The sequence below is a fragment of the Erinaceus europaeus genome, unplaced genomic scaffold (genome assembly GCF_950295315.1).
Source record: "Erinaceus europaeus unplaced genomic scaffold, mEriEur2.1 scaffold_396, whole genome shotgun sequence".
Lineage (NCBI taxonomy): Eukaryota > Metazoa > Chordata > Mammalia > Eulipotyphla > Erinaceidae > Erinaceus > Erinaceus europaeus.
Genome location: NW_026647601.1, coordinates 30001 through 57632, shown reverse-complemented (window position 1 = coordinate 57632; position 27632 = coordinate 30001). Strand labels below are relative to the sequence as shown.

Genomic DNA, 27632 nt, shown 5'->3' with positions numbered 1-27632 from the left:
AGACCCCAGACCAGCACTGGACACTGACCCCCACGGGCTTTCTGGGCTCAGACCCCAGAACAGCACTGGACACTGACCCCCACGGGCTCTCTGGGCTCAGACCCCAGAACAGCACTGGACACTGACCCCCACGGGCTCCCTGGGCTCAGACCCCAGGCCAGCACTGGGCACTGACCCCCATGGGCTCTCTGGGCTCAGACCCCAGGCCAGCACTGGACACTGACCCCCACGGGCTCTCTGGGCTCAGACCCCAGAACAGCACTGGACACTGACCCCCATGGGCTCTCTGGGCTCAGACCCCAGACCAGCACTGGACACTGACCCCCACGGGCTCCCTGGGCTCAGACCCCAGACCAGCACTGGACACTGACCCCCACGGGCTCTCTGGGCTCAGACCCCAGACCAGCACTGGACACTGACCCCCATGGGCTCTCTGGGCTCAGACCCCAGACCAGCACTGGGCACTGACCCCCACGGGCTCTCTGGGCTCAGACCCCAGACCAGCACTGGGCACTGCCCCCCACGGGCTCTCTGGGCTCAGACCCCAGAACAGCACTGGACACTGACCCCCACGGGCTCTCTGGGCTCAGACCCCAGACCAGCACTGGACACTGACCCCCACGGGCTCCCTGGGCTCAGACCCCAGACCAGCACTGGACACTGACCCCCACGGGCTCCCTGGGCTCAGACCCCAGACCAGCACTGGACACTGACCCCCACGGGCTCCCTGGGCTCAGACCCCAGACCAGCACTGGACACTGACCCCCACGGGCTCCCTGGGCTCAGACCCCAGACCAGCACTGGGCACTGCCCCCCACGGGCTCTCTGGGCTCAGACCCCAGACCAGCACTGGGCACTGCCCCCCACGGGCTCTCTGGGCTCAGACCCCAGACCAGCACTGGACACTGACCCCCACGGGCTCCCTGGGCTCAGACCCCAGAACAGCACTGGACACTGACCCCCACGGGCTCTCTGGACTCAGACCCCAGAACAGCACTGGACACTGACCCCCATGGGCTCCCTGGGCTCAGACCCCAGACCAGCACTGGGCACTGCCCCCCATGGGCTCTCTGGGCTCAGACCCCAGACCAGCACTGGACACTGACCCCCACGGGCTCTCTGGGCTCAGACCCCAGAACAGCACTGGACACTGACCCCCATGGGCTCTCTGGGCTCAGACCCCAGACCAGCACTGGACACTGACCCCCACGGGCTCCCTGGGCTCAGACCCCAGACCAGCACTGGACACTGACCCCCACGGGCTCCCTGGACTCAGACCCCAGACCAGCACTGGACACTGACCCCCACGGGCTCTCTGGGCTCAGACCCCAGACCAGCACTGGACACTGACCCCCACGGGCTCTCTGGGCTCAGACCCCAGACCAGCACTGGGCACTGCCCCCCACGGGCTCTCTGGGCTCAGACCCCAGAACAGCACTGGACACTGACCCCCACGGGCTCTCTGGGCTCAGACCCCAGAACAGCACTGGACACTGACCCCCACGGGCTCCCTGGGCTCAGACCCCAGGCCAGCACTGGACACTGACCCCCACGGGCTCTCTGGGCTCAGACCCCAGGCCAGCACTGGACACTGACCCCCACGGGCTCTCTGGGCTCAGACCCCAGACCAGCACTGGACACTGACCCCTATGGGCTCCCTGGGCTCAGACCCCAGACCAGCACTGGGCACTGTCCCCCACGGGCTCTCTGGGCTCAGACCCCAGGCCAGCACTGGACACTGACCCCCACGGGCTCTCTGGGCTCAGACCCCAGACCAGCACTGGGCACTGCTCCCCTCGGGCTCCCTGGGCTCAGACCCCAGGCCAGCACTGGGCACTGCCCCCCACGGCACTCAGGCCCTGGCCAGGCTCAGGGAGGCTCCCGGGTGCGAGGACCAGCTCTCTGCGCCCGTGTCCCAACTCTGCCCTGCCCAACACTGGAATTATCAGCCCCACACCAGGGTACACAGAGACAGAGACAGAGACATAGAGACAGACAGAAGCACAGAGATGCGAAGACAGAGAGACAGAGGTAAACAGAGACAGGCACAGAGACAGTCACAGAGATGTGCAGGCTCTCGTCTCCCTGGACAAGGGCCTGGAGGACCCGATTCTACAGGATGCTTGGTTCTGTCCCTCTCGGCAGCAAAGCTCCCTCGGGAGGACGCAGACCCACTCAGTGTCCCTCTCACAGATGGGGGACTGTCCAGGGGCCACCTGCCACCTGCAAGGCCAAGGTGTCCACCGCTTAGCACCCAACCCCAGGGCCTCCCCACATGACGGGGAACACTGTCTCCACACAAGACGCTCACCACCTCCCTCTAACTCACATTCAGGACGACGGGCGTGAGCCACCGGTCCTGCCTGGCCATGAGGCACAGAAGCCAGGGCCCCCAAGCCCAGAAGGGCCCCCACATGCTGAGGCGGAGGGCTCCGCCCCCGCTTGGCCCCCCAGCCCCCGCCTGCCTCAGCCCCAGCCTCTCAGGGCCGGCAGCAAGCTCACAGCCCCACCGGGGACCATCACCCAGCACCCTCCCACCCCGGTGTCTGCCTTCGGGACCCTCCCCAGAGCACTGGGGACTCCCACGACTGGCCCAGAGCCAGCTACTCCGAGGGAACCAGGCTTCCACAGAAAGTGACTGACCTGTCACCCCAGCAGAGCGGCAGGTGGCTCCAGGCTCCAGGGCCCAGGCCCTCGCTCGGCCCCCTACACCCACCTGCCCGCCCAGCCCAGGGCTCTGGTTCCCTGTGGCGTCAGTAAGCAGGTGCCCAGCAAGAGCCAGACCCTCAGTGAGAGCCCCACTGGGCGCAGCACCATGAGAAACGCCCAGCAAGAGCCAGACCCTCAGTGAGAGCCCCACTGGGCGCAGCACCATGAGAAGCGCCCCGCAAGAGCCAGACCCTCAGTGAGAGCCCCACCGGGCGCAGCACCATGAGAAACGCCCCGCAAGAGCCAGACCCTCAGTGAGAGCCCCACCGGGCGCAGCACCATGAGAAGCGCCCAGCAAGAGCCAGACCCTCAGTGAGAGCCCCACCGGGTGCAGCACCATGAGAAGCACCCGGCAAGAGCCAGACCCTCAGAGCCCCACCGGGCGCAGCACCATGAGAAGCGCCCGGCTCGGACGCCGCCAGCACGCCCTCTCCGCCCGGCCCTACCCGCCGAGGCCTCCAGTTTGCGTTTGTGGGGGGGGTCCTGCAGGATCCGGCTGAGGTCTCCGCGGTTCTTCAGGTCCAGAGGCCTCTCCCAGACCGACAACCGCATGCTGGGGTTGAAGAAGAAGACTCGGTCGTCTCCTGTCCACACCACGCACCTGTGAGGGGGGGGTCAGTCAGAGCCACTAGACACACCTGCCACCACTGCCCCAGCGGGGTGACCCCAAAACCCCAGCAGGGTGACCCCAAAACCCCAGCAGGGTGACCCAAGGCCCAAGCAGGGTGACCCCAAAACCCCAGCGGGGTGTCCCCAAGACCCCAGCAGGGTGACCCAAGGCCTCCTGGATGGTCAGGTCTGACTGATCCCCTCTGGATGCCACCAGCAGCTGCCAGGAGACAGGTGAGGGACACTGATGGGGGAAACACCACCCTTTTCTGCCAACGTGAATGGGTCCAGCGGAAACATCTAGAATCCTCAGAACACTGGGATCGGGGCTGACGCAGAGCCCACACCCCCAGAGGCACTGTGTGCAGCGCTGCTCACAGCCCAGATCCGAACTCCACAGAGCCCGGGTGTCCAACGACAGATGAGTGGCTGACAGAGCCGTGGCCTATCCACATGAGGAGGAGTGCTGCTCAGTTGGGGAAAAACACAAACGTGTGTGTGTGTGTGTGTGAGAGAGAGAGAGAGAGAGAGAGAGAGAGAGAGAGGAGTGGGAGAGGGAGAGGCTCCACCTCCACATGGAACAAGCCTCACAGGCGGTGAAGCAGGTCTGCAGGTGTCTCTCTTTCTCCCTCTCTATCTCCCTCCTCTCTCAATTTCTGTCCTGTCCAATAAAATGGAAAAAATGGCCACCAGGAGCAGTGGAATCGTAGTGCAGACACCGAGCCCAGTGACAGCCCTGGGGGAAATAAATAAACAATCAAATAGAGATGAAGCCACCTCTTCTGTCTCATCCTGATGGAACTTGAAGGGACCCTATCAGGTGAGGTGGCCCAGGAGACGCCGAGAGATGTCACAGCAGGTGGAGCTGAAGAAACAAAACCCAGAGGACTGGGGGGGGGGGGGGCTGTGAAGATGGCCCTGAGCTGCACCAGCCAGACCGCTGACTGCCCCCCACCCCGCAGCTGCAGGGACCCCGGGTCTGGAGCTGAGCAGAGCCCCACCGAGTGCCCCGCCCCACCCCAGGGCCGGGAATCAGCCACAGCCGCCCCAGGGCTCCCATCAGCCTGGACTGGGCCCGAGGGAGAGGCTGTAAACAGCCTGGCAGGGCAGGTCGGCTGTGCACGGGGCCCCGGGTTCAAGCCCCAGCACACTCAGGAGCCGTGGCAGGCGGAGCCATGCTGTGTGGCTGCTTCTCCTGTCTCTTCCTCTCTCTATTTCTAAACAGAAAAGGGGAAGATCAGTCCCAGGGCTGCACCCTGTGCCGAGAGTCCAAGTCCGGCCCAGGGACACAGGAGACAAGAAATGAACGGGGAGGCGGCGTGAAACCCTCCCACGGGGCCGGGCGCGGGACCCGGAGACACCGACCTTGGTGCCGACACAGAGGACAGGTGCCCGCGTCTCCCATGGGGGCGGCGGTCACATAAGCAGGGGGCGGGGGCAGGGTCACGCCGGCCGCCATGCTGGTCCCCGAGCACCCTGGCCTGGCCGGCCGGTGTCCTGAGACACAGCTGTGGGAGCCTCTGCTCGGCCCCTGCTGAGTCACCCGGCACCCTCGAGTCCACCCGGCCCTGACCTCTGGACCCCGAAGCAAGTTTCTGCCATGATGCCGTGAGTTCACGCCCCACTCACTGTGTCACAGGGCAGAGTCTCTGGCAGCAGAGACGCTGACCGCACAGCACCCATGGGTGGGGCCGCTAAGGTCCCCCTCCCCCTATCGCAGCCAGAAGGTGCCTGCAGGGGTCTTGCCCTCACAGCCGAGGGGACAGGACGGGGAACAGCCGGGAGTCTTACCAGGGGGACCCGGGCACCGGCCTGGAGGCCACGGGACGGCTGCCTTTGGCCGAGATGTCCTCTCGGGCCACCAGAGTGGCCGGGGGCTCCTGTCAGGGAGAGAAGGGCAGTGTCACGGGTGCGAGTGAAGCCGAGACCCCAAGGGAAGCCCCCCATGGCCGCCCTCTGACCAGCTCACAGCTGGGGGCTCTGAGGAGGCCAGATTAGTGTCGCCACGTGTGCAGCCACACTGCAGACAGAGGAGGGGACACAGGACAGAGGAGGGGACAGAGGACGGAGGACAGAGGAGGGGACACAGGGTAGAGGAGGGGACGCAGAGCAGAGGAGGGGATGCAGGGCAGAGGAGGGGACGCAGGGCAGAGGAGGGGACGCAGGGCAGAGGAGGGGACACAGGGCAGAGGAGGGGACAGAGGGCAGAGGAGGGGACAGAGGACAGAGGGGGGACACAGGACAGAGGAGGGACACAGGACAGAGGAGGGGACACAGGACAGAGGAGGGACACAGGACAGAGGAGGGGACACAGGACAGAGGAGGGGACATAGGACAGAGGAGGGACACAGGACAGAGGAGGGGACACAGGGCAGAGGAGGGGACACAGGGCAGAGGAGGGGACGCAGGACAGAGGAGGGGACACAGGACAGAGGATGGGATGCAGGGCAGAGGAGGGACACAGGGCAGAGGAGGGGACACAGGACAGAGGAGGGGACACAGGACAGAGGAGGGGACGCAGGGCAGAGGAGGGACGCAGGGCAGAGGAGGGGACACAGGGCAGAGGAGGGACACAGGGCAGAGGAGGGGACACAGGACAGAGGAGGGGACACAGGACAGAGGAGGGGACACAGGGCAGAGGAGGGACGCAGGGCAGAGGAGGGGACACAGGGCAGAGGAGGGACGCAGGGCAGAGGAGGGGACACAGGGCAGAGGAGGGACGCAGGGCAGAGGAGGGACGCAGGGCAGAGGAGGGGACAATAGGAGAGACAGAGAGAGAAAGAAACAGAAGAGAAAGACTCACCAGGTGCAGCACCTGTTTCCTGCTCAACAGCCTGGTGCCAGTCCCAGCACCAGGGGAGAGGCTGCTTCCACTTGGAGCTGTGCTCCTGTGATGTCTCTCCCTCTCTCTGTCTCTGTCTCTCCCTCTCTCTCTCCCTCTCCCTCTCTCTGTCTCTGTCTCTCCCTCTCTCTCTCCCTCTCCCTCTCTCTGTCTCTGTCTCTCCCTCTGCCTCTGTCTGTCTCTCCCCCTGTCTGAATGGCTCCCCAGCATGGAGACCCAGACAGGTTGTGAGGACAGAGGACAGAGGACAGGGCTGGAGCAGCCCCTCCACTGGGGTCTGCAGGGGGCCCAGGAGGGTTCCAGGGGCCATGGGGCTCAGACACCCCATGGCCTCCCATAGGGGAAGGACGCTCTGAGGGGTCTGGTGAGGCCCATAGCACCCTCCCCTCGGCAGAGACGGGCCTGCAGTGAGGACACAGGAAGACACACAGGAAGATACACTGACCCACACAGGATGACACACAGACACACACAGGAAGACACACAGACACACATAGAAGACACAGACATGCACAGGAAGACACACACAGGAAGACACACACACAGGAAGACACACACACAGGAAGACACACAGACACACACAGGAAGACACACACAGGAAGACACACACACAGGAAGACACACACACAGGAAGACACACAGACACACACAGGAAGACACACACACAGGAAGACACACACACAGGAAGACACAGACACACACAGGAAGACACACAGACACACACAAGATGACACACAGGAAGACACACAGACACACACAAGATCACACACACACAGGATGACACACAGACACAGGATGACACACAGACACACACAGGAAGACACACACACAGGATGACACACAGGATGACACACAGGAAGACACACAGGAAGACACACAGTGCCTCCATGTGAATACGCCCTAATGTACAGAGAACAGACTGCACACAGCACGCACACGCCTTGCTCATGCAGAGAGCAGACTGCACACAGCATGCACATGCCTTCTGTGAACACGCCCTCATGCACAGAGAGCAGACTGCACACAGCACATGCCTGCCTTGTGTGAACACACCCTCACACACAGAAAGCAGATTGCACACAGCATGCACACACCTTGCTCACGCACAGAGAGCAGACTACACACAGCACGCGCATGCCTTGCTCACGCACAGAGAGCAGACTGCACACAGCACGCGCACGCCTTGCTCACGCACAGAGAGCAGACTGCACACAGCACGCGCACGCCTTGCTCATGCACAGAGAGCAGACTGCACACAGCACGCACACGCCTTGCTCACGCACAGAGAGCAGACTGCACACAGCACATGCACGCCTTGCTCACGCACAGAGAGCAGACTGCACACAGCACGCGCACGCCTTGCTCACGCACAGAGAGCAGACTGCACACAGCACGCACACGCCTTGCTCTCACACACACCCACCTTGTCTCCAGGATCCCTGGGGGGGCCCGCCCTCTCTGTGTGCAGCACCAGGGCAGGGGCGTGGGGTGCACGGCTCCCAGACCGGCCTCTCCCTGTGGACAAGCAGAGGCCATTAGTGCCCAGGCGGACAGGACAGGAGGTGCCTGCTGGGCTAACTTCGCGGGCGGGAGAGACGACCAGGGACTCATGGCTGAGTGGTACGCAGTACAGTCTTTATTCATGTGGAATGCAGCGCAATCTAAGCTCTCTCTAATCACAATCCTGTCCTTATCTATCCCGGGGCTGCCAGTGCAGATCAGCTTCGAGGCTCTCTCCAGAGCCTGTTAGAGACAGAAGTCCTGGTGAAGTGCTTCTGATGATTCTGGTGACAGAGCAGCTGAATATATGCTCACCAAGTAGGGTGGAAACAGGATGTGACGTAGAGAGGGTGGAGCAAAAAGAGACTGGTGGAAATCAGGGTGTGACAAGGAGAGGGGACAGAGCAAAAAGAGAGTATGAACCAGCGGGATTAAACCAGTGCCCTGGAGGCAGGGCGGTGCTTAGTTAATAGTGGTTATGTAAATAGAACACAGCAGTTAAGCAGGGGGACTGGCATACTGCCCAACATTTCCCCCTTTCTTTTTAACTAACGGCCATAGTATCAGGAGTGTGAGGTGAACAGAAACCTATATTGTACAGGTATTTTCAAAATAACTGGCAGAAGACACGGAGGAACAAGTAAGAGAGCAGCAAGAACCAGTGTGATGCCAAGGGGAGGCCTGAGGAGGATGTTTCCTGCCTCAAAGGGCAAGGCCTAGCAGGCAAAAGGACATTTCTTGCCTCTGGGGGCATCTCATGCCTCAAAGGGCATTTCCTGACTCTGGGGGCAGGGCCTGCAGGCGAGGGGGCTTGGCCTATAGAGTCCCAAGGCTGCTGGCTGCAAAGTCCATGCACGGCTGCAGTCAGTCTTTGAGAAACCCAGAAGCGTAAAGGGAAACTGCTGTAAAGTTGTGTAAAGTATCCAAGAGGTGTGCCAGTAAGTTCGATAGAAGTGTCACTCTAAAGCAGATGACCATGGATGAAATGTCAGGGGATGAAACGCTGCACGTCTGTCTTGATGGGGAAGGTCAACCACTGTAATTCTGCTTTTCTGGCGAGAGTGAGCTTTGGAGTCTGTGAATCAGTTTCTTCAGGTCGTGCCAGGTCACATCACTGGTTTCAGCATGGAGGGCTGCCATAGTTGTGCCATCTTGCGGGTGATGTCAGAGAACAGGGGTCCAAATGGATTTCCAGGGTTCCATTGAAGCAGATGTTTTTTCATGTGAAGATGACAGCTGTAATTTACTTACTTGTGAAACAAAACTTTTTAAGGTTGTTTAAACAGCATAAGCTCAATAGAAGAACCATGGTTGGAAGCCTCAGGCGTGAGAATAATTAGCATAACCATTATGCTATCTACCCCACCCATATTTATACAGTTTTCAGTATTAAACATTTCACATTTATGCCAAGACGTAAAAAAAAAAAAAAATCAAAAGAGAAAAAACAATTTTTGGATTGTTTTGGGATGTCTCTAGAAATCATGGCTGCATCCAGCATTTTTTTTTGTAAAGTCAATGTCATACAAAAATATAGTCATTCAAATCACTCTCTCATGAAACGCAACTGAAATCAGACAGCAAACTTAAGATATTCAGAGAGAACAACAAGGGGGGAATCGAGAGAAAAGCTGTAGGCAGCTTTTGCTTCTTTCACCTTGAACCAGATTATCCAGATCTCACCATGTAGCATCATGAGTCCCCGGAGGGCGTCCTAGTCCAAAAAGCTCTTTGAAGTTCCATGTAGGGTGCTTCTGATGGTTCTTGATGGATTGCTGCAGGCAGCCATTTTTAAAAATGTCTTCCCATTGAAGAAAGAATCAAATCAGAAGGATAGAACTAACTACGTGTCTCCATCCTTGGGGACTGCCAGGGCAATGGAGAATGCTCCTCAAGTTAGAGTAGTCCATCTCCACGGGAAACATGCGAGAGGAAGTCCAGAAAGTCCCAGGAGAAATCTCCACGCATCTCCCAAGCTCTACGATCACAGTCATAAGAAACCAAAGTGTGGCCCGAAGCAAAATGTAATCCTTCCCCATGGGAAACATGGGAGAGAGAGTCCAGAAAGTCCGAGGAGAAATCTCCACACATCTCCCAAGCTCTACGATCATGGTCATAAGGAACCAAAGTTCCCGGTCAGGGAACCAAAGTGTGGCCCAGAGCAAAATGTTCCAGAGACAGAGAAACTGTCTCATGAAGAAGGAGTAGAGGCTTTGGGAAACCTCTTCATAAGTAGAAAGGCAACCCATGGCGGATGGGTAGCCAAGTTTACTTATCTGGGGGATGGGCGGGTTAGGTCCCACGTTGGTTCCAGTCCCTGTTCTGGCACCATTATGTTGAACTAGCTTCACGGGCGGGAGACAGAGACGGCCAGGGACTCATGGCTGAGTGGTACGCAGTTCAGTCTTTATTCATGTGGAACACAGCGCAATCTAAACTATCTCTAATCACAGTCCTGTCCTTATATATCCCGGGGCTGCCGGTGCAGATCAGCTTAGAGGCTCTCTCCAGAGCCTGTTAGAGACAGAAGTCCTGGTGAAGTGCTTCTGATGATCCTGGTGACAGAGCAGCCGTATATATACTCACCAAGTAGAGTGGAAACAGGATGTGACGTAGAGAAGGTGGAGCAAAAAGAGATTCGTGGAAATCAGGGTGTGACAAGGAGAGGGGGCAGAGCAAAAAGAGAGAATGAACCAGTGGGATTAAACCAGTGCCCTGGAGGCAGGGCGGTGCTTAGTTAACAGTGGTTATGTAAATAGAACACAGCAGTTAAGCAGGGGAACTGGCATACTGCCCAAAAGGCACCAAGGATGCCAGTAGCTTAGCTGTCCAACCACTGACAGTTCTGGAAGAGGCTGCAGGTGGAATGGGGGAGGCAGCACCACATGCCCCAGGCCTGCAGAGGCACCAGGACAGGTGGGGACAGACAGGGACAGGTGGGGACAGACAGGGATGGGGGACAGATAGGTACAGGTGGGGATAGACAGGTACAGGTGGGGACAGACATGGACAGGTGGGAATAGACAGGGACTGGTGGGGACAGACAGGGACAGGTGGGGACAGACAGGGATGGGGGACAGACAGAGACAGGTGGGGACAGACAGGGACAGGTGGGAACAGAAGGCGACAGACAGGGATAGGTGGGGACAGACAGGCACAGGTGGGGACAGACAGGGATAGGTGGGGACAGACAGGGACAGGTGGGGACAGACAGGGATAAGTGGGGACAGACAGGGACTGGTGGGGACAGACAGGGATGGGGGACAGACAGAGACAGGTGGGGACAGACAGGGACAGGTGGGAACAGAAGGCGACAGACAGGCACAGGTGGGGACAGACAGGGATAGGTGGGGACAGACAGGGACAGGTGGGGACAGACAGGGATAAGTGGGGACAGACAGGGACAGGTGGGGACAGACATGGACAGGTGGGAACAGAAGGCGACAGACAGGGATAGGTGGGGACAGACAGGGATAGGTGGGGACAGACAGGGACAGGTGGGGACAGACAGGGACAGGTGGGAACAGAAGGCGACAGACAGGGATAGGTGGGGACAGACAGGCACAGGTGGGGACAGACAGGGACAGGTGGGGACAGACATGGACAGGTGGGAACAGAAGGCGACAGACAGGGACAGGTGGGGACAGACAGGGACAGGTGGGGACAGGCAGAGACAGGTGGGGACAGACAGGGATAAGTGGGGACAGACAGCGACAGGTGGGGACAGACAGGGACAGGTGGGGACAGACATGGACAGGTGGGAACAGAAGGCGACAGACAGGTACAGGTGGGGACAGACAGGGACTGGTGGGGACAGACATGGACAGGTGGGAACAGAAGGCGACAGACAGGGACAGGTGGGGACAGACAGGGATAGGTAGGGACAGGTGGGGATAGACATGGACAGGTGGGAACAGAAGGCGACAGACAGGGACAGGTGGGGACAGACAGGGACAGGTGGGGACAGACAGGGACAGGTAGGGACAGACATGGACAGGTGGGACAGACAGGGACAGGTGGGGACAGACAGGGACAGGTGGGGACAGACAGGGACAGGTGGGGGCATACAGGACAGGTGGGGATAGACAGGGACAGGTCGGCACAGATATGGACAGGTGGGAACAGAAGGCGACAGACACAGATAAGTGGGGACAGACAGGGACAGGTGGGGACAGACAGAGACAGTCATAGACAGGTTGTGGCAGGTGGGGACAGAAGGCGGCAGGTAGGGACAGGTGGGGACCCTGCTGGCTGCTGGCCGTCCCCTCCTGCCCTCCAGGCCAAGACTACCTGTGAGAGGCCTGTCCACCTCGCTGGCCACCAGACACCAGGTAGGGGAGCTGTGAGGGGCAGTGGGCAGCCCTGTGCCAAGTGCCAGGCCCTCCCTCCTGTCAGTCAAGACAAGCTGCACTTGGAGCATGGTCTGTGTTCTGTCTCCTGTGTGTGAGTGAGTGTGTGAGTGTATGAGTGTGTCTGTGTGTGTGAGTGTGTGTGTGAGTGTGTGTGAGTGTGAGTGTGTGTGAGTGTGTGTGTGTGTGTGAGTGAGTGTGAGTGTGTCTGTGTGTGTGAGTGTGTCTGTGTGTGTGAGTGTGAGAGTGTGGGTGAGTGTGAGTGTGTGCGAGTGTGTGTGTGAGTGAGTGTGAGTGTGTCTGTGTGTGTGAGTGTGTGTGAGTGTGAGAGTGTGTGTGAGTGTGAGTGTGTGCGAGTGTGTGTGTGAGTGAGTGTGAGTGTGTCTGTGTGTGTGAGTGTGTCTGTGTGTGTGAGTGTGTGTGTGAGTGTGAGTGTGTGTGAGTGTGAGTGTGTGTGTGTGTGAGTGTGTGTGAGTGTGTGTGAGTGTGAGAGTGTGTGTGAGTGTGACTGTGTGTGAGTGTGTGTGTGAGTGAGTGTGAGTGTGTCTGTGTGTGTGAGTGTGTGTGAGTGTGAGAGTGTGTGTGAGTGTGACTGTGTGTGAGTGTGTGTGTGAGTGAGTGTGAGTGTGTCTGTGTGTGTGAGTGTGTCTGTGTGTGTGAGTGTGTGTGTGAGTGTGAGTGTGTGTGAGTGTGAGTGTGTGTGTGTGTGAGTGTGTGTGAGTGTGTGTGAGTGAGTGTGCGCATCTGTGCGTGGTCTTGTTCTGTCTCCTGTGTGTGTGTGTGAGTGTGTGAGTGTGATTGTGAGTGTGTGTGTGTGTGAATGTGTGAGTGTGATTGTGAGTGTGAGTGTGTGAGTGAGTGAGTATGTGAGTGTGATTGTCTGTGAGTGTGAGTGTGCGCCTGTGTGCATGGTCTGTGTTCTGTCTCTTGTGTTTCTGTCCAGAGGTGTCTCCACAGGAGATTTCTGGGAGACAAGGAGCAGAGTGTGAGATGCAGGGAGTAATCTTTAATTTTTAAAACACGCCAAGCGTGGGATCCGACCACATCTATCACACTCGCTCACTAAGGACCGCTTAGGCTCTTGGTGGAATGGCCTTGTTAGTGGCACGTCTGCGGCCAGCCACGTCCCCGGCGGCTCATGGAAGCTTCTAGCAGGAGGGGGCCCTGCGGACAGAGGTGTGGCCGTCACAGGGCCGTGGCTCAGGGGCCCTTCCTGGGGCCGCCCACCCCGGCCACTGGGAACGGCCTCTCGGGCCCCACAGCCAGGCAGCCGGAGGACGCGGCCTGTTCTCCGGTGACTGATGTGTCACACAGCACCTACAGCCCGGCTGCCAAACTCTGAGGTGCTAATGGTGCCGTGACGGCTGTGATGTGAACAGAGGACAGAACCAGGAGCTCCGGCTGGAGGCTCAGCCGGCGTCTGTCATAGCTCCCAGGACACTAATGGGGTGGCAGCGGCTGCCAGGCCTGGGGACATCTGGCGCTTGTGGAACTTGGCGGGGCCGTCAATGACTGGAAGAAACAGGAGCCCTTGCCATCTGTGTGTGGGTGGCAGGACACGGGCACCACCGAAACCGTGAATGGCCGCAGGCCCCGGGCAGGTGGGGGACAGCTGCCGGCAGATGGTCCCAGGCGACTGGGGTCACAGCCGGCCCTGCTCCCGGGCACCTGCCCCACACCCCCCCCCCATCGCTGCAGGCCGCCGGACAGGGCCCACCACCATCACCACCACCGTCACCAGTGGGAGGCGGCCGGCAGGAGCTCGTGAGGACAGGGGGCGGGTGGGGGAGACGCTGGCCCGCCCGGTGCACCCTCCCCATACACCAAGGGACTCCATTGCTGGGCTCCTCTGTCTGTCTCTGTCTCTCTGTCTGTCTCTTTCCATCCTTCTGCTTCTGTCATTCCTTTCTAGCTGATATTGATGTCAGCCGAGAGTAGTGAAGCCCCAGAAACCAAAAAAAGAAGGAAGGGTAGTCATGCTGCGGATCCCTTTGGAGAGCGTCTCCCGCACCCAGAGAGTGTCTCCCCCAGGGACAAAGTCTCAGGACAGGGTCGGGATGCTGGGGAGGGGCTGCCACATGGCAGCCAGCAGCATGGAGCAGGCCTGTGCCCTCTACTCCAGACACTGGGCCGCCAGACCCTCAGCAGGACAGAAGCCACCACCCACCCACCCCCAGGCCCCTCCATGGGACTCCCGCTGGCCCCCAGGCTCACGGCTCCAGAGCCTCCGGGAAGCTCAGCCAGGGCTGTGGAGAGAATGCCGGCTCACAGGGACAGATGTGCTGCTCGTGCACAGAATGCTGGCTCACAGGGACACAGATGTGCTGCACGTGCACAGAATGCCGGCTCACAGGGACAGATGTGCTGCACGTGCACAGAATGCTGGCTCACAGGGACACAGATGTGCTGCACGTGGACAGAATGCCGGCTCACAGGGACACAGATGTGCTGCACGTGGACAGAATGCCGGCTCACAGGGACAGATGTGCTGCACGTGCACAGAATGCCGGCTCACAGGGACACAGATGTGCTGCACGTGCACAGAATGCCGGCTCACAGGGACAGATGCGCTGCACGTGCACAGAATGCCGGCTCACAGGGACACAGATGTGCTGCACGTGCACAGAATGCCGGCTCACAGGGACACAGATGTGCTGCACGTGCACAGAATGCTGGCTCACAGGGACACAGATGTGCTGCACGTGCACAGAATGCCGGCTCACAGGGACAGATGTGCTGCACGTGCACAGAATGCCGGCTCACAGGGACAGATGTGCTGCACGTGCACAGAATGCCGGCTCACAGGGACACAGATGTGCTGCACGTGGACAGAATGCCGGCTCACAGGGACAGATGTGCTGCACGTGCACAGAATGCCGGCTCACAGGGACACAGATGTGCTGCACGTGGACAGAATGCCGGCTCACAGGGACAGATGTGCTGCTCGTGCACAGAATGCTGGCTCACAGGGACACAGATGTGCTGCACGTGCACAGAATGCCGGCTCACAGGGACAGATGTGCTTCATGTGCACAGAATGCCGGCTCACAGGGACACAGATGTGCTGCACGTGCACAGAATGCCGGCTCACAGGGACAGATGTGCTGCACGTGGACAGAATGCCGGCTCACAGGGACAGATGTGCTGCACGTGGACAGAATGCCGGCTCACAGGGACAGATGTGCTGCACGTGGACAGAATGCCGGCTCACAGGGACAGATGTGCTGCACGTGGACAGAATGCCGGCTCACAGGGACAGATGTGCTGCGCGTGGACAGAATGCCGGCTCACAGGGACAGATGTGCTGCGCGTGGACAGAATACCGGCTCACAGGGACAGATGTGCTGCACGTGGACAGAATGCCGGCTCACAGGGACAGATGTGCTGCACGTGGACAGAATGCCGGCTCACAGGGACAGATGTGCTGCACGTGCACAGAATGCCGGCTCACAGGGACAGATGTGCTGCACGTGCACAGAATGCTGGCTCACAGGGACACAGATGTGCTGCACGTGGACAGAATGCCGGCTCACAGGGACAGATGTGCTGCACGTGCACAGAATGCCGGCTCACAGGGACACAGATGTGCTGCACGTGCACAGAATGCCGGCTCACAGGGACAGATGTGCTGCACGTGCACAGAATGCTGGCTCACAGGGACACAGATGTGCTGCACGTGCACAGAATGCCAGCTCACAGGGACAGATGTGCTGCATGTGCACAGAATGCTGGCTCACAGGGACACAGATGTGCTGCACGTGCACAGAATGCCGGCTCACAGGGACAGATGTGCTGCACGTGCACAGAATGCTGGCTCACAGGGACACAGATGTGCTGCACGTGCACAGAATGCCGGCTCACAGGGACAGATGTGCTTCATGTGCACAGAATGCCGGCTCACAGGGACACAGATGTGCTGCACGTGCACAGAATGCCGGCTCACAGGGACAGATGTGCTGCACGTGCACAGAATGCTGGCTCACAGGGACACAGATGTGCTGCACGTGCACAGAATGCCGGCTCACAGGGACAGATGTGCTGCACGTGCACAGAATGCCGGCTCACAGGGACACAGATGTGCTGCACGTGCACAGAATGCCGGCTCACAGGGACAGATGTGCTTCATGTGCACAGAATGCCGGCTCACAGGGACAGATGTGCTGCACGTGGACAGAATGCCGGCTCACAGGGACAGATGTGCTGCGCGTGCACAGAATGCTGGCTCACAGGGACAGATGTGCTGCGCGTGGACAGAATGCCGGCTCACAGGGACACAGATGTGCTGCGCGTGGACAGAATGCCGGCTCACAGGGACAGGTGTGCTGCACGTGCACAGAATGCCGGCTCACAGGGACAGATGTGCTGCGCGTGGACAGAATGCCGGCTCACAGGGACAGATGTGCTGCACGTGGACAGAATGCCAGCTCACAGGGACAGATGTGCTGCACGTGGACAGAATGCCGGCTCACAGGGACAGATGTGCTGCACGTGCACAGAATGCCGGCTCACAGGGACAGATGTGCTGCGCGTGGACAGAATGCCGGCTCACAGGGACAGATGTGCTGCGCGTGGACAGAATACCGGCTCACAGGGACAGATGTGCTGCACGTGGACAGAATGCCGGCTCACAGGGACAGATGTGCTGCACGTGGACAGAATGCCGGCTCACAGGGACAGATGTGCTGCACGTGCACAGAATGCCGGCTCACAGGGACAGATGTGCTGCACGTGCACAGAATGCCGGCTCACAGGGACAGATGTGCTGCACATAGGAAGCCCTATCTCCGTATACTAGGTCGGAGGAGCAGCCCCCAGACACCTCCGTCGGCACATGCCCCAGCCTGGAGCCACGGAGCCCACCTGGCCACCCCACCTCCCTCTGGATGCCAAGCCTCAGCCAGATGGGCCCCACAGCCAGCGCTTCTGGGGTATCCTCCCCACAGCCGCTCCCCGAGCCTGAACCAGCGACTGAATTCACCATCACAGGAGGGCCGGGCACTAGAGGGCTGGACAGGTTCACTGCACGCTCGGCCGTGAGCACAAGAAGGACCCTGGACCTAGGCCCCACCCTCGTCACAGACACCATGCCATGCAGCACCCGGTGTCCCCATGCCTCCCAGCCGCGCAGCAACGGGTATCTCTCACCCCTCCCACCCACGCAGCACCCGGTGTCCCCACCCCTCCCAGCCATGCAGCACCCGGTGTCCCCACCCCTCCCAGCCATGCAGCACCCGGTGTCCGCAGCCCTCCCAGCCATGCAGCACCCGGTGTCCCCACCCCTCCCAGCCACGCAGCACCCGGTGTCTCTCACCCCTGGCGGAGCACCATCTGTCCCGTTGCCCACTGCAGGTCTAGATGCAGAAGCCCCTGACCATCCATGCCTGGCCTGGGGTGCTGACTAGACCCCGGGGAGGAGACCCAGCCAGACGCTCCCAGGGTCCCTCCCACTTCCGGGTGGCCCGGTGGGGACAAGCCCCAGGGTGGTGGCCGTATTCCCTCCTGCGGCGCTGTGTTGCCCTCTGAGCTGTGCCCTGCGTGTCTCCTGCTCGCCAAGCCCCCTGCAGGGAGGCTGTCCTGGTCACTGTCCCCCAGGAGTGCCTGAGAGGAAGCCCCTGCCCCAGAGCCCCGCAGCCCCTGAGGACCCCCTGAGGGGAGCAATGGCTGGGCAGCCCACAGCTGGCCGTCCCAGTGGAGAGGGGCCCTGGCCCCCATGCCCACCTGCTCTGTCCTCCTCACTCTCTGCGACACTTCTCACCCCCACCGCCCCCCACCCTCTGCAGCCCCCCAGCCCCTCCCGGAGTAGAGGTGAGCCAGCTCCTTACCTGAGAGCAGGCTGGGGTGCAGGGGGAGTCTGAGGGGAGCCAGCGTCACCAAGTGGCAGGGCTGCAGGCTGAGGGGGGCCGGACGCCCCAGGCACTCAGGGCTCAGGGAGACCATGGCAGCAGCGGTGGAGGTAATGGCAATGGCGGGGCCACTGCTGATGGGCTTGAGGCCTGAGTGGCAGCCACCTGCTGGGGACAGACAGACATCAGTGTGGGACACCATGGGACAGGGGACAGGGCGCTCTGGGGGGGGGCTCAGGAGGGCTGGACGGAGCGCCTGCCCGCTGGGAGGTCGGGCAGCTCCTGCAGGCTGGGTGTCCGGAGTCAGGCCCCTGGTAGCCGGGGGAGGCTCACTTCTAAGGGATAAGCAGGACAGGAGGCTGGCGACAGGGGACCCATGGGTGGGGCACGCCAGAGACGCGCATGTGCGTGGGGCCACGAGACACAGACACACGACAGCTTCTCAGGCACCTCGACACAGGCCTGCCGGGCTGCCCCACCCCCAGCCCCGGGCAGCGGGCACCCACACCACCAAGGTGGAGGCCCAGGCATGGAGGGGCGGGGGGCAGGAAGGCATTAGGGAGCTCAGGTGCCCAGACACACCGGGTGCAGGGCCAGAGAGCCGGTGCCGGCTGCTGCGCGAGGCCTCCTGGGAGCCACCAGGGACAGAAGGAACTCAGTCCGGCTGCCCGCAGGAGGGCAGAGGGCAGGGGACCATGAGCTGCTCTGAACCCGCCCCACACCCACCGGGAGGCTGAGCTGGGGGAACACTCAGCGGGCAGCACCTGAGGGAGCCCACAGGTGGCACCCAGAGAACTGGAGGGGGGCCTTGGCTCTGTGGTGAGCCCCCCTCAGCCTCTAGATCCAGAGGGCGAATCCGGTGGGTGGGGGCTCCCACCACGCTGGGCCTGGGCTCCGCACCTCACCAGAGAGACCCGGCGCTCTGGCTCTCCCGAACCAGCTGCGACTCGAGCAGTTTGCATCGCGCCTCTTCCCTTTCTGTGATGGGCTCCTCTTACTCTGTTTCGCTTTTATCTGGGGACCAGCAGGCTGTGCGGGTCTGTGTGTTTACTGTTGGTGACACAGGCAAACTGCTGAGGGGAACCTGTGTTTGGTTTTCAAATTAAATTCATCCTGAATAAGAATGTTTTTCTTTTTACGGAGTTCCTGCCCGTTGCTTCGCTACCAGCTCTCTTTGGGGTGACCTGCTTTACCAGCAGGCCTATGACTCACGATGGCCTACCACCGCAAGTGCATATAATAAAGTGATTTGGTGATGCGCATATTTACAAATGGCCCGGGGTCGGTGACACACCGTGACAGCATGAGGAGTGGGTGTCCTACCGCAGCCATCGGCCCCTCAGTGCCCGGGAGCACAGCCGGCAAGGGGAGCAGGCCCTGAGCACCCCGTGGAGCCCCTCCACCCTCTGTCCTCACACGGAGACTGGGGGGCGCAGGGCGGGCTGCACTGGCGTCCTCCTCAGAGCCACTCCCAGCAGGCTCTGCTCAGCCACCCTGCCCAGGGCAACACGGATTCGGGAAAGGACCCGTGAGCTTTGTCACCCATGCAGCTGCAGGCCCGTGTCCTGTGAGGTCACGCTTCAGCGCAGCAAGATGGGGACCTGCAGGCCCATGTCCTGTGAGGTCACGCTTCAGCGCAGCAAGATGGGCCTGTAACACCTGTCCTGTGAGGTCACGCTTCAGCGCAGCAAGATGGGGACCCGCAGCACCTGTCCTGGAAGCACAGGCTCTCACAGAGACAGCTTTGGTCGGGCCTCAGAGGAGGCGAGAGGGCTCAGTCTGGCTGACCCGGGCTCGGTTCAAAGCCGCAGGCCCTGTCCTACACGGGTAGTGACAGAACCATTAGGGGCCATGGAAGATGAGGAAGAGATCCCAGCTCATTCTGAACGCTGCCACTGAATCCCAGACGTGTGAGCAGCGTTTCCTGCCCTTTTCAGACCAGAGGTCTCTGAACAAGGAGCTGTGACTGATTCTGAAGGTCGCGCTACGCAGGTTGAGGTGGAGGAGGAAGTAGGGCTGTGACTTGCTGTGCTCCAGGGAGAGGCGGCCTTTCCTCTGCCTGCAGCAGAAGCAAGAGGCCCCGGTGCCTGGCCCCAGCCCTCCCCTCAGACTCTGGCCCCATGTGGACATGGGCCACGGGACTCCCATGGCTGTGAACTCTCTCTGTGGCTCAGGCTGGGACCAGAGGTCATGGGGCCCCCCGCTCTGTGGCTTGGTGCACGCGCCCTGGGTCCAGTCTGGGTGGCGCTGCAGGGACACTCGACCTCTGTGGGCACGCCCAGGGCAAGCTCTGACCGGCCTGCAGGGACACACTCACCACAGCACTACAGCAGAAGGGTTGCTGCTCGCCTGACTCAAACAAAGACCATCTGGGCCGAAACTCAACAAGCAAAGTGTATTCTTAAACGGGGCCACAGGTGCATGAGCCCAGCAGAAACGTGCCAGGTGTGCTGCCGTGGTCAACGAGCTCTGATCACATGCAGAAGCACAGGGAGCCTCTGACTATGTCGATATGGGGCTCTGAGGATGTGCCTTCTGATGAGAACCACAACGATGAACGAGAAAAAGCCTCAAAAACGTGGAGACTACGACATGCTTCGGAAAGACACTCGGGTCAATGAAGAAATCAAGGCAGAACATAAGCGCTATCTGGAGAGCCGTGAGCACGGACGCAGGCGCTACGGACCCAGAGGGAAGGGCTTAACAGTGCAGGCCCACGCCAACAAAAAAGAAAGATCTTAAATAAAAAGTATAGTACTACAGCTCGAAGAATTGGAAAAGTAGCAAGAGACCCAAGACAATACAGAGAAATAACAAAAGAGCAGAAATCGATAAAAGGTCTACACAAAAAAACCAGCAGAGCTGAGAGCCGGTTCTTACAAAGGATAAATAAGACAGATAAAGCCCTTCACCAATCGATTCAGAGAATCAGGAATGGAGGACTTCCGGGGGTGTGGAGTAGCTGCAGACTCGCTTCATCTCCCCGTCAACTAGAAAAAGCAGAATCACCTGAAAACTCAACCAAATATGACCAGGATCTCTTCAGAAACTCAGCAAGCCACAGGTGAGCACAGACACATGTGGCCTGAGGACGGAAAGGGCGGGGGGGGAGGTCTTGAGACGGAAAGGCCTCACGCAGGGACGGCTGGCCCAGGTTGGGAGGTGAGCAGCTGGGCCGCACCACTTCTGGGTCCGAATCAACGTAATGACAACGTTAAAACAGAAAAAAAAAGTTCACCTGAAAGGCCACCGGTTTTCAGCCGTGACTTCTTACGTCTCCAGTGCTCTTAGCCCACAGAGGTGACATCAGGGAGAACCCACACTGAAATCCCAGACACTAAACCAGCCTGCTGACTCGGAGTGGTCCCCCGTCCCCCACAGCTGTGCCGTCGGGTGGCTCAGCCACAAGCGGGTGCAGACAGGCCTGGTCAGGAGGGAGGAGAGGTTCTCAAGACTTCAGAAGCCGTGCTCAGAGGCAGCTGGTGCCACCCTGGTGCTTACAAAACAGAGCTCGTGGTCAGAGGAAGGGAGGCAGGGAAATGGGGGGCCACAGATCCTGCTTTTTCTTTGAACGCAAAGGAGAACGGAATTCTCCAAGGCTGCCCCCGCCCACAGGCTGGAACAAGAGCAGGGAGACCCTATAGTGACATCAGAGACACTAAACTGGCCTGGTGACACAGGACAGACTCCCCTGCCCCACCACGATATATAATAAGGAAACAGAACATCTTGGCCACAGCACTTCCTGACGGCATGACTCCACACTAAATACAGACACTGACAAAAACACAGATGTCAGTGACAGAAGTCCCAAACGGCCACACAGGCACAGGCCTAGGAAACAATGAGAAAGACAGTTCAGAAAACTCATGAAGAAATCACTTCAACAAACTCCACGTCAGATTCAAGAACTCTGCAATCATTTTAGCAAGGGGGAGCCTGCAAACAGCTGCGGGCCTACAAGACTCTGAACGCGGTCTGGGTGGAGGTACGAGGCCTCAGAGGCGGACTCAACCAGACGGAGGGGAGAGTGTCAGCACTAGTCAACAAAACCAACACATTCTGTGAATTTAAAGCTTGTGGAGAGGAAAGGTCTGGGGGAAATGAAGCACTCTCTGAAATAGCCAGCAGACGCCACCAGAAAGATGGACATCTGAGTCACTGGGAACCCTTGAGGAATAAGAGAGGGAGAGAGGAGTAGAGCACATATTCAGAGAAATTATAGCAGAAAAGTTTCCACACCTGAGCAATGCTCAAAATATAGAAACACAGGCGATGAAGCAGGTCTGCAGGTGTCTGTCTTTCTCTCCCCCTTTGTCTTCCCCTCCTCTCTCCATTTCTCTCTGTCCTATCCAACAACAACAACAACAACAATAATGACTACAACAGTAAAACAAGGGCAACAGAAAAGGAATAAATAAATATTTTTTAAAAAGAAGGAAAGACAAGAAGGTGAACACACACCCAAATTCTTGAATCTGAAATGACACACAACAGCGTCATGTCAAAGTATCCAGAGACCAGGGACAAGGGAAAAGCAGGCTTCCAGGGAGAGGAATAAAGCCTCCTACTGAGACGGAACTATTAGTCTTTTGTGAGATTCTCCTCACACACCCTAGAGGCAAGGAGGGGGTGGAATGGCATATTCAAAGTATTGAAAGATAAGAGTCACCAGCCAGGAATTCTGTGTTCTGCTACATCCCTTCAAATATGAGTGCAAGTGCAGGTCTTTTCAAACATTCAGAAACGGAAAGAATTTAACTCTACCAGGCCCGCCTTGTAAGAATTACTGAGAGGCCCCCGGCTCCCCACCTGCAGGGGAGTCGCTTCACAGGTGGTGAAGCAGGTGTGCAGGTGTCTGTCTTTCTCTCCCCCACTCCCCGCCTTCCTCTCCTCTCTCCATCTCTCTCTGTCCTATCCTACAAAAACAACAGCAATAACAACAACAGGGGCAACAAACATGGGGGAAAGTGGCCTCCAGGAGCAGTGGATTCATAGTGCGGGCACCGAGCCCCAGTGATAACCCTGGAGGCAAACAAAGAGTGACTGTGGGAGGTCCCACATGAAAAGAAGGAACAAGGAATCCCAACTTTGAGTGAGATGACTAGTAGCAGAACGGAACCGGGAATACAAGAACAGGGAAAAACAGACACAGGAAGGGGCCTGAAATAGTCAGAGTAACAGTCCAGGGATGATGGACCAAGCCTCGTAGATGTTGTCAGTTAAACACAACACTCATGACAACCACAAAACAAAATATAGCAAAGACAACTAGGAAACACAGATACAGATGGCAAAACCACTACAGAAAACTGTCTGCATAAAATAACAAGCAGGAAAAGACGCAACAGGAAGTTAAAACAACCTTCACACAGAAACCGGAGTATCCGCAGTCACCCTGAATGTGAGTGCGCGAGTGGCTCCAACTCTCCAGCCGAAACAGCTACAGCGACAGCTACGGTGACCGTGCGGATTCAGAGCAAGGCCGTCTATCCTGCGTCTCCAGGAGACACACGTCCAGAGGAAAGACAGACAGACAGCGGGAGCTAGAGAGAAAGACGGGGGAGAGAAAGATGGACCCCCGCAGACCTGTGTCACCACCTGCGAGGACAGACGTCCTGCAGATGAGGAGAGGGCACCGCGTTCACTCGGCTTCTTCCCAGGCCGTGCGCCAGCGTGCACCCTCACGCTCCGCTGCAGTCAGCGGTCTGTCCTGGAGGCGTCTGTCCCGCACGCCGGGCCGCTCTGGACGCCAAGCACCAGCTCCTGTGGCTGCTGGTCCTGGGAGGGTGGGAAGGAGGAGGCCTCTGCCCTGCCTCGGGGTCACACCTCTGTGTCCCCTCTCCCTCCTTCTCCTCCCCCCTCTGTCCCTCTCCCACTTTCTCTCCCTCTCCCTCTCTCTCTCTCCCTCTCTCTCTCCCTCTCTCTCTCCCTCTCCCTCTCTCTCTCCCTCTCCCTCTCCCTCCCTCTCTCCCTCTCCCTCTCTCCCTCTCCCTCTCTCTCTCTCCCTCTCCCTCTCTCCCTCTCCCTCTCTCCCTCTCCCTCTCCCTCTCCCTCTCTCCCTCTCCCTCTCTCCCTCTCCCTCTCCCTCTCCCTCTCCCTCTCCCTCCTTCTCTCCCTCTCCCTCTCTCCCTCTCCCTCTCCCTCTCCCTCTCCCTCCTTCTCTCCCTCTCCCTCTCTCTCTCTCCCTCTCTCTCTCCCTCTCTCTCCCTCTCTTCCTCTCTCTCTCCCTCTCCCCCTCTCTCTCCCTCTCCCTCTCTCCCTCTCTATCTCTCCCTCTCTCTCTCCCTCTCTCCCTCCCTCTTTCCCTCCCTCTGTCTCTCCCTCTCTCCCTCTCTCTCTCCCTCTCTCCCTCTCTCTCTCCCTCTTTCCCTCCCTCTGTCTCTCCCTCTCTCTCTCCCTCTCTCTCTCCCTCTCTCTCCCTCTCCCTCTCTTCCTCTCTCTCTCTCCCTCTTTCCCTCCCTCTGTCTCTCTCTCCCTCTCTCTCCCTCTCTTTCTCCCTCTCTCTCTCCCTCTCTTCCTCTCTACCTCTCCCTCACTCTCCCTCTCTCTCCCTCTCTCTCCCTCTCCCTCTCTCTCTCTCCCTCTCTCTCTCTCCCTCTCTCTCTCCCTCTCTGTCTCTCTCTCTCTCTCTCTCTCTCTCTCCTGCAGCTGCTACTATTGTCTTTGTTTTACGGCACTTTGGTCTTCCTCCAGCCTCTCCCTTCTGGGAGGAGTGTTGCGCTCTGCGTGTGCCCTCACTGCTGGGCACTCACGGCTCCCCTCAGGGGCTTGTCTGGGCCTTGTGTTCCGCAGGTGACAGCCTTCACGCACAGAGGTCACAGAGGCACGGCCATGTCACCTCACGGCACCCGCCCCTCCGCCCGGGTGATGGTGGCCGGCCGGCTTCTGTCCTCGCAGAGCCCTGAGCGCTCCGAACCCTCCCACTCCGCACGGCGAGGCGCCTCTGTGGCTGATATTTAACGGATTTATTTTATGGCGCATGTCCCATTCGCTTCAAGCACGCTTACTGGCGTGAGGTTAGCCCCAGTATTCTGTCATGTCCGACACGGTTTGTAATTCCCTGAGCCGCGGGTCTGGCAATAAGGAAAGAGTTCCAGCTTCAGCTTGTTTGGGAAAATCCTGGTTTTGTGTCATTTTCACTTTATTTCCCCACCTCCCCCTCCAAGGTGCGCTCACTGAGCCCAGGGCCTGAGGACCCCCGCTTCCCGCCTGGGAGTTGGTGACCCCGTTCTACTATTTCTATGTGTCCGGGTTTCTCCGCATCTCTGGGATCAATATTTTAATAACTTTCTTTCACTTGTCCTTACACTTAGTCCTGATTGCTTCACACATTTGCTCTGGTGTGTTTTCTCTCCTCTCAAGACTTGAGTCGTGCGTGCGTTAAATCACCTGCTGTTTGGGAGGCGGGCAGTAGCACAGCGGGTTAAGTGCAGGTGACGCAAAGCACAAGGACCGGCGTGAGGATCCCGGTTCGAGCCCCTGGCTCCCCACCTGCAGGGGAGTCGCTTCCCAGGCGATGAAGCAGGTCTGCAGGTGTCTGTCTTTCTCTCCCCGTCTGTCTTCCCCTCCTCTCTCCATTTCTCTCTGCCCTGTCTAACAACGACATCAATAACAAGAACAATAATAACAACAACAATAAAAAAATCAAGGGCAACAAAAGGGGAAATAAATAAATATTTTGAAACTCGCCCGCTGTTGGCTGTCAGCACTGAGGGAGTCGCTGCTTCGCCTTGCTTTCACTCGCCATCCCAGACTGGGTGCTTTCTACTGGTGTTTCTTAGTTCATTCTGACTATTCATCATTCTTATGAGAGAGAGAATGATACAGAGAGAGAGAGAGATTAACCAGAGCCCTGCTGAGCTGAGCCCTGGCTGATGGAGGTGCTGAGGACTGAACCTGGGCCCTCAGAGCCTCAGGCAGGAGAGCCTGCAGCAGCGCCCTGTGCCGTCTCCCTGCCCTCAGCTCAGTCTCTGGCATAGGCCGGGGGTCCGTCATTAAGTGAGCCAGTCTCTTGCCATATCCAGCTTTGTAGCTTCGTCTTTATCTGAGGAGCTCAGCCTTTCTCCCAGTCGTTCAAGTGCTGAGTGTCGTTTATTTTACCCGAACCGGCATTAGGGGAAGAGGCTCTGAACTCTGACTCCATCAGGACCCAGAGAGAGAAGAGAAAAAAAGGGAGGGACATTCAGAAGTAGTAATAGGCGTCGCTGTGACTTGGAAAGGAAGAGAAGGCAGAACCGTAGAATAATGGGCAGACATGTACAAATACAGTTACAGAAGTAGCAGCCCGTATCTGCGACCTTGGATAATCACTGCAGTTTCCAGTGGCGGGAAAACTGGTGGGAGCTCTGTCCACAGCTCTGTGTGGCATATTGTTCAGCATCTCAACGTGGCCTCTCGGACATCCTGTACGGTGCTGACGTTCTGGCCTTTCATCCTCACTCAGTACGGTGACTCTGGCTACCTCAGGTCCCCACCTGAGGGGTCAGCACTGGTGTCTTCTTAGGGCCAGGTCTCAGCGCTTGGCCTGGGCGCCCTGGCGCTGTGTTCACTATCAGATTCCACAAGTGGAACTATAAGGAAGGCACAAAAGTGACCCCTGGACATGGGCAAGACCTTCCTGTCCAGCCTGCTGTGTCTGTGAGCTCAGGACACAGGCCGGAGTGCCCTGCAGGTGCAGCACCCCTGGGCAGTGTCTTCTGCTTGAGGTAGCATTCCTGTCAGCCTGAGGAGGGGCTGAGAGTCTCAGTTGAGCCCAGCTCTCAGAAACCTGTGGCACAGGAAGGTTCTGGCTCATGCCTGCCCATGTCTGACTCATGTCTCATGTCTGTTCATGTCTGCCCATGTCTGCCCATGTCTGACCCATGTCTCATGTCTGACTCATGTCTGCCCATGTCTGCCCATCATATCTGCCCATGTCTGCCCCATGTCTGTCCATGTCTGCCCCATATCTGCTCCATGCCTGCCCATGTCTGACCCATGTCTCATGTCTGACTCATGCCTGCCCATGTCTGACCCATGTCTCATGTCTGACTCATGTCTACCCATGTCTGCCCATCATATCTGCCCATGTCTGCCCCATGTCTGTCCATGTCTGCCCCATACCTGCTCCATGTCTGCCCATGTCTGTCCATGTCTGCCCCATGTCTGCCCAGGCCTGCCCATGTCTGCCCGTGTCTGTCCATGTCTGCCCCATATCTGCTCCATGTCTGCCCATGTCTGCCCATGTCTGCCCCATGTCTGACCCATATCTGCTCCATGTCTGCCCATGTCTGCCCATGTCTGCCCCGTGTCTGTCCATGTCTGCCCCATATCTGCTCCATGTCTGCCCATGTCTGTCCATGTCTGCCCCGTGTCTGACCCATATCTGCTCCATGTCTGTCCATGTCTGCCCCATGTCTGCCCAGGCCTGCCCATGTCTGCCCGTGTCTGTCCATGTCTGCCCCATATCTGCTCCATGTCTGCCCATGTCTGCCCATGTCTGCCCCATGTCTGCCCATGTCTGCCCCATGTCTGACCCATATCTGCTCCATGTCTGCCCATGTCTGCCCATGTCTGCCCCGTGTCTGTCCATGTCTGCCCCATATCTGCTCCATGTCTGCCCATGTCTGCCCATGTCTGCCCCGTGTCTGTCCATGTCTGCCCCATATCTGCTCCATGTCTGCCCATGTCTGTCCATGTCTGCCCCGTGTCTGTCCATGTCTGACCCATATCTGCTCCATGTCTGCCCGTGTCTGTCCATGTCTGCCCATGTCTGTCCATGTCTGCCCCGTGTCTGTC

At 58.8% G+C, this 27632-nt stretch overlaps 1 protein-coding gene across 1 annotated transcript in view; it reads right to left on the bottom strand.

Moving 5' to 3' along the window:
- Positions 1 to 27632, bottom strand: part of TCERG1L (transcription elongation regulator 1 like) — a 47409-nt gene that overhangs the window by 8002 nt on the left and 11775 nt on the right. The window contains 4 exon segments of the mRNA XM_060184152.1: positions 3156 to 3310; positions 5110 to 5198; positions 7584 to 7675; positions 17832 to 18020. Coding sequence (XP_060040135.1) covers positions 3156 to 3310; positions 5110 to 5198; positions 7584 to 7675; positions 17832 to 18020 — 525 coding nt within the window.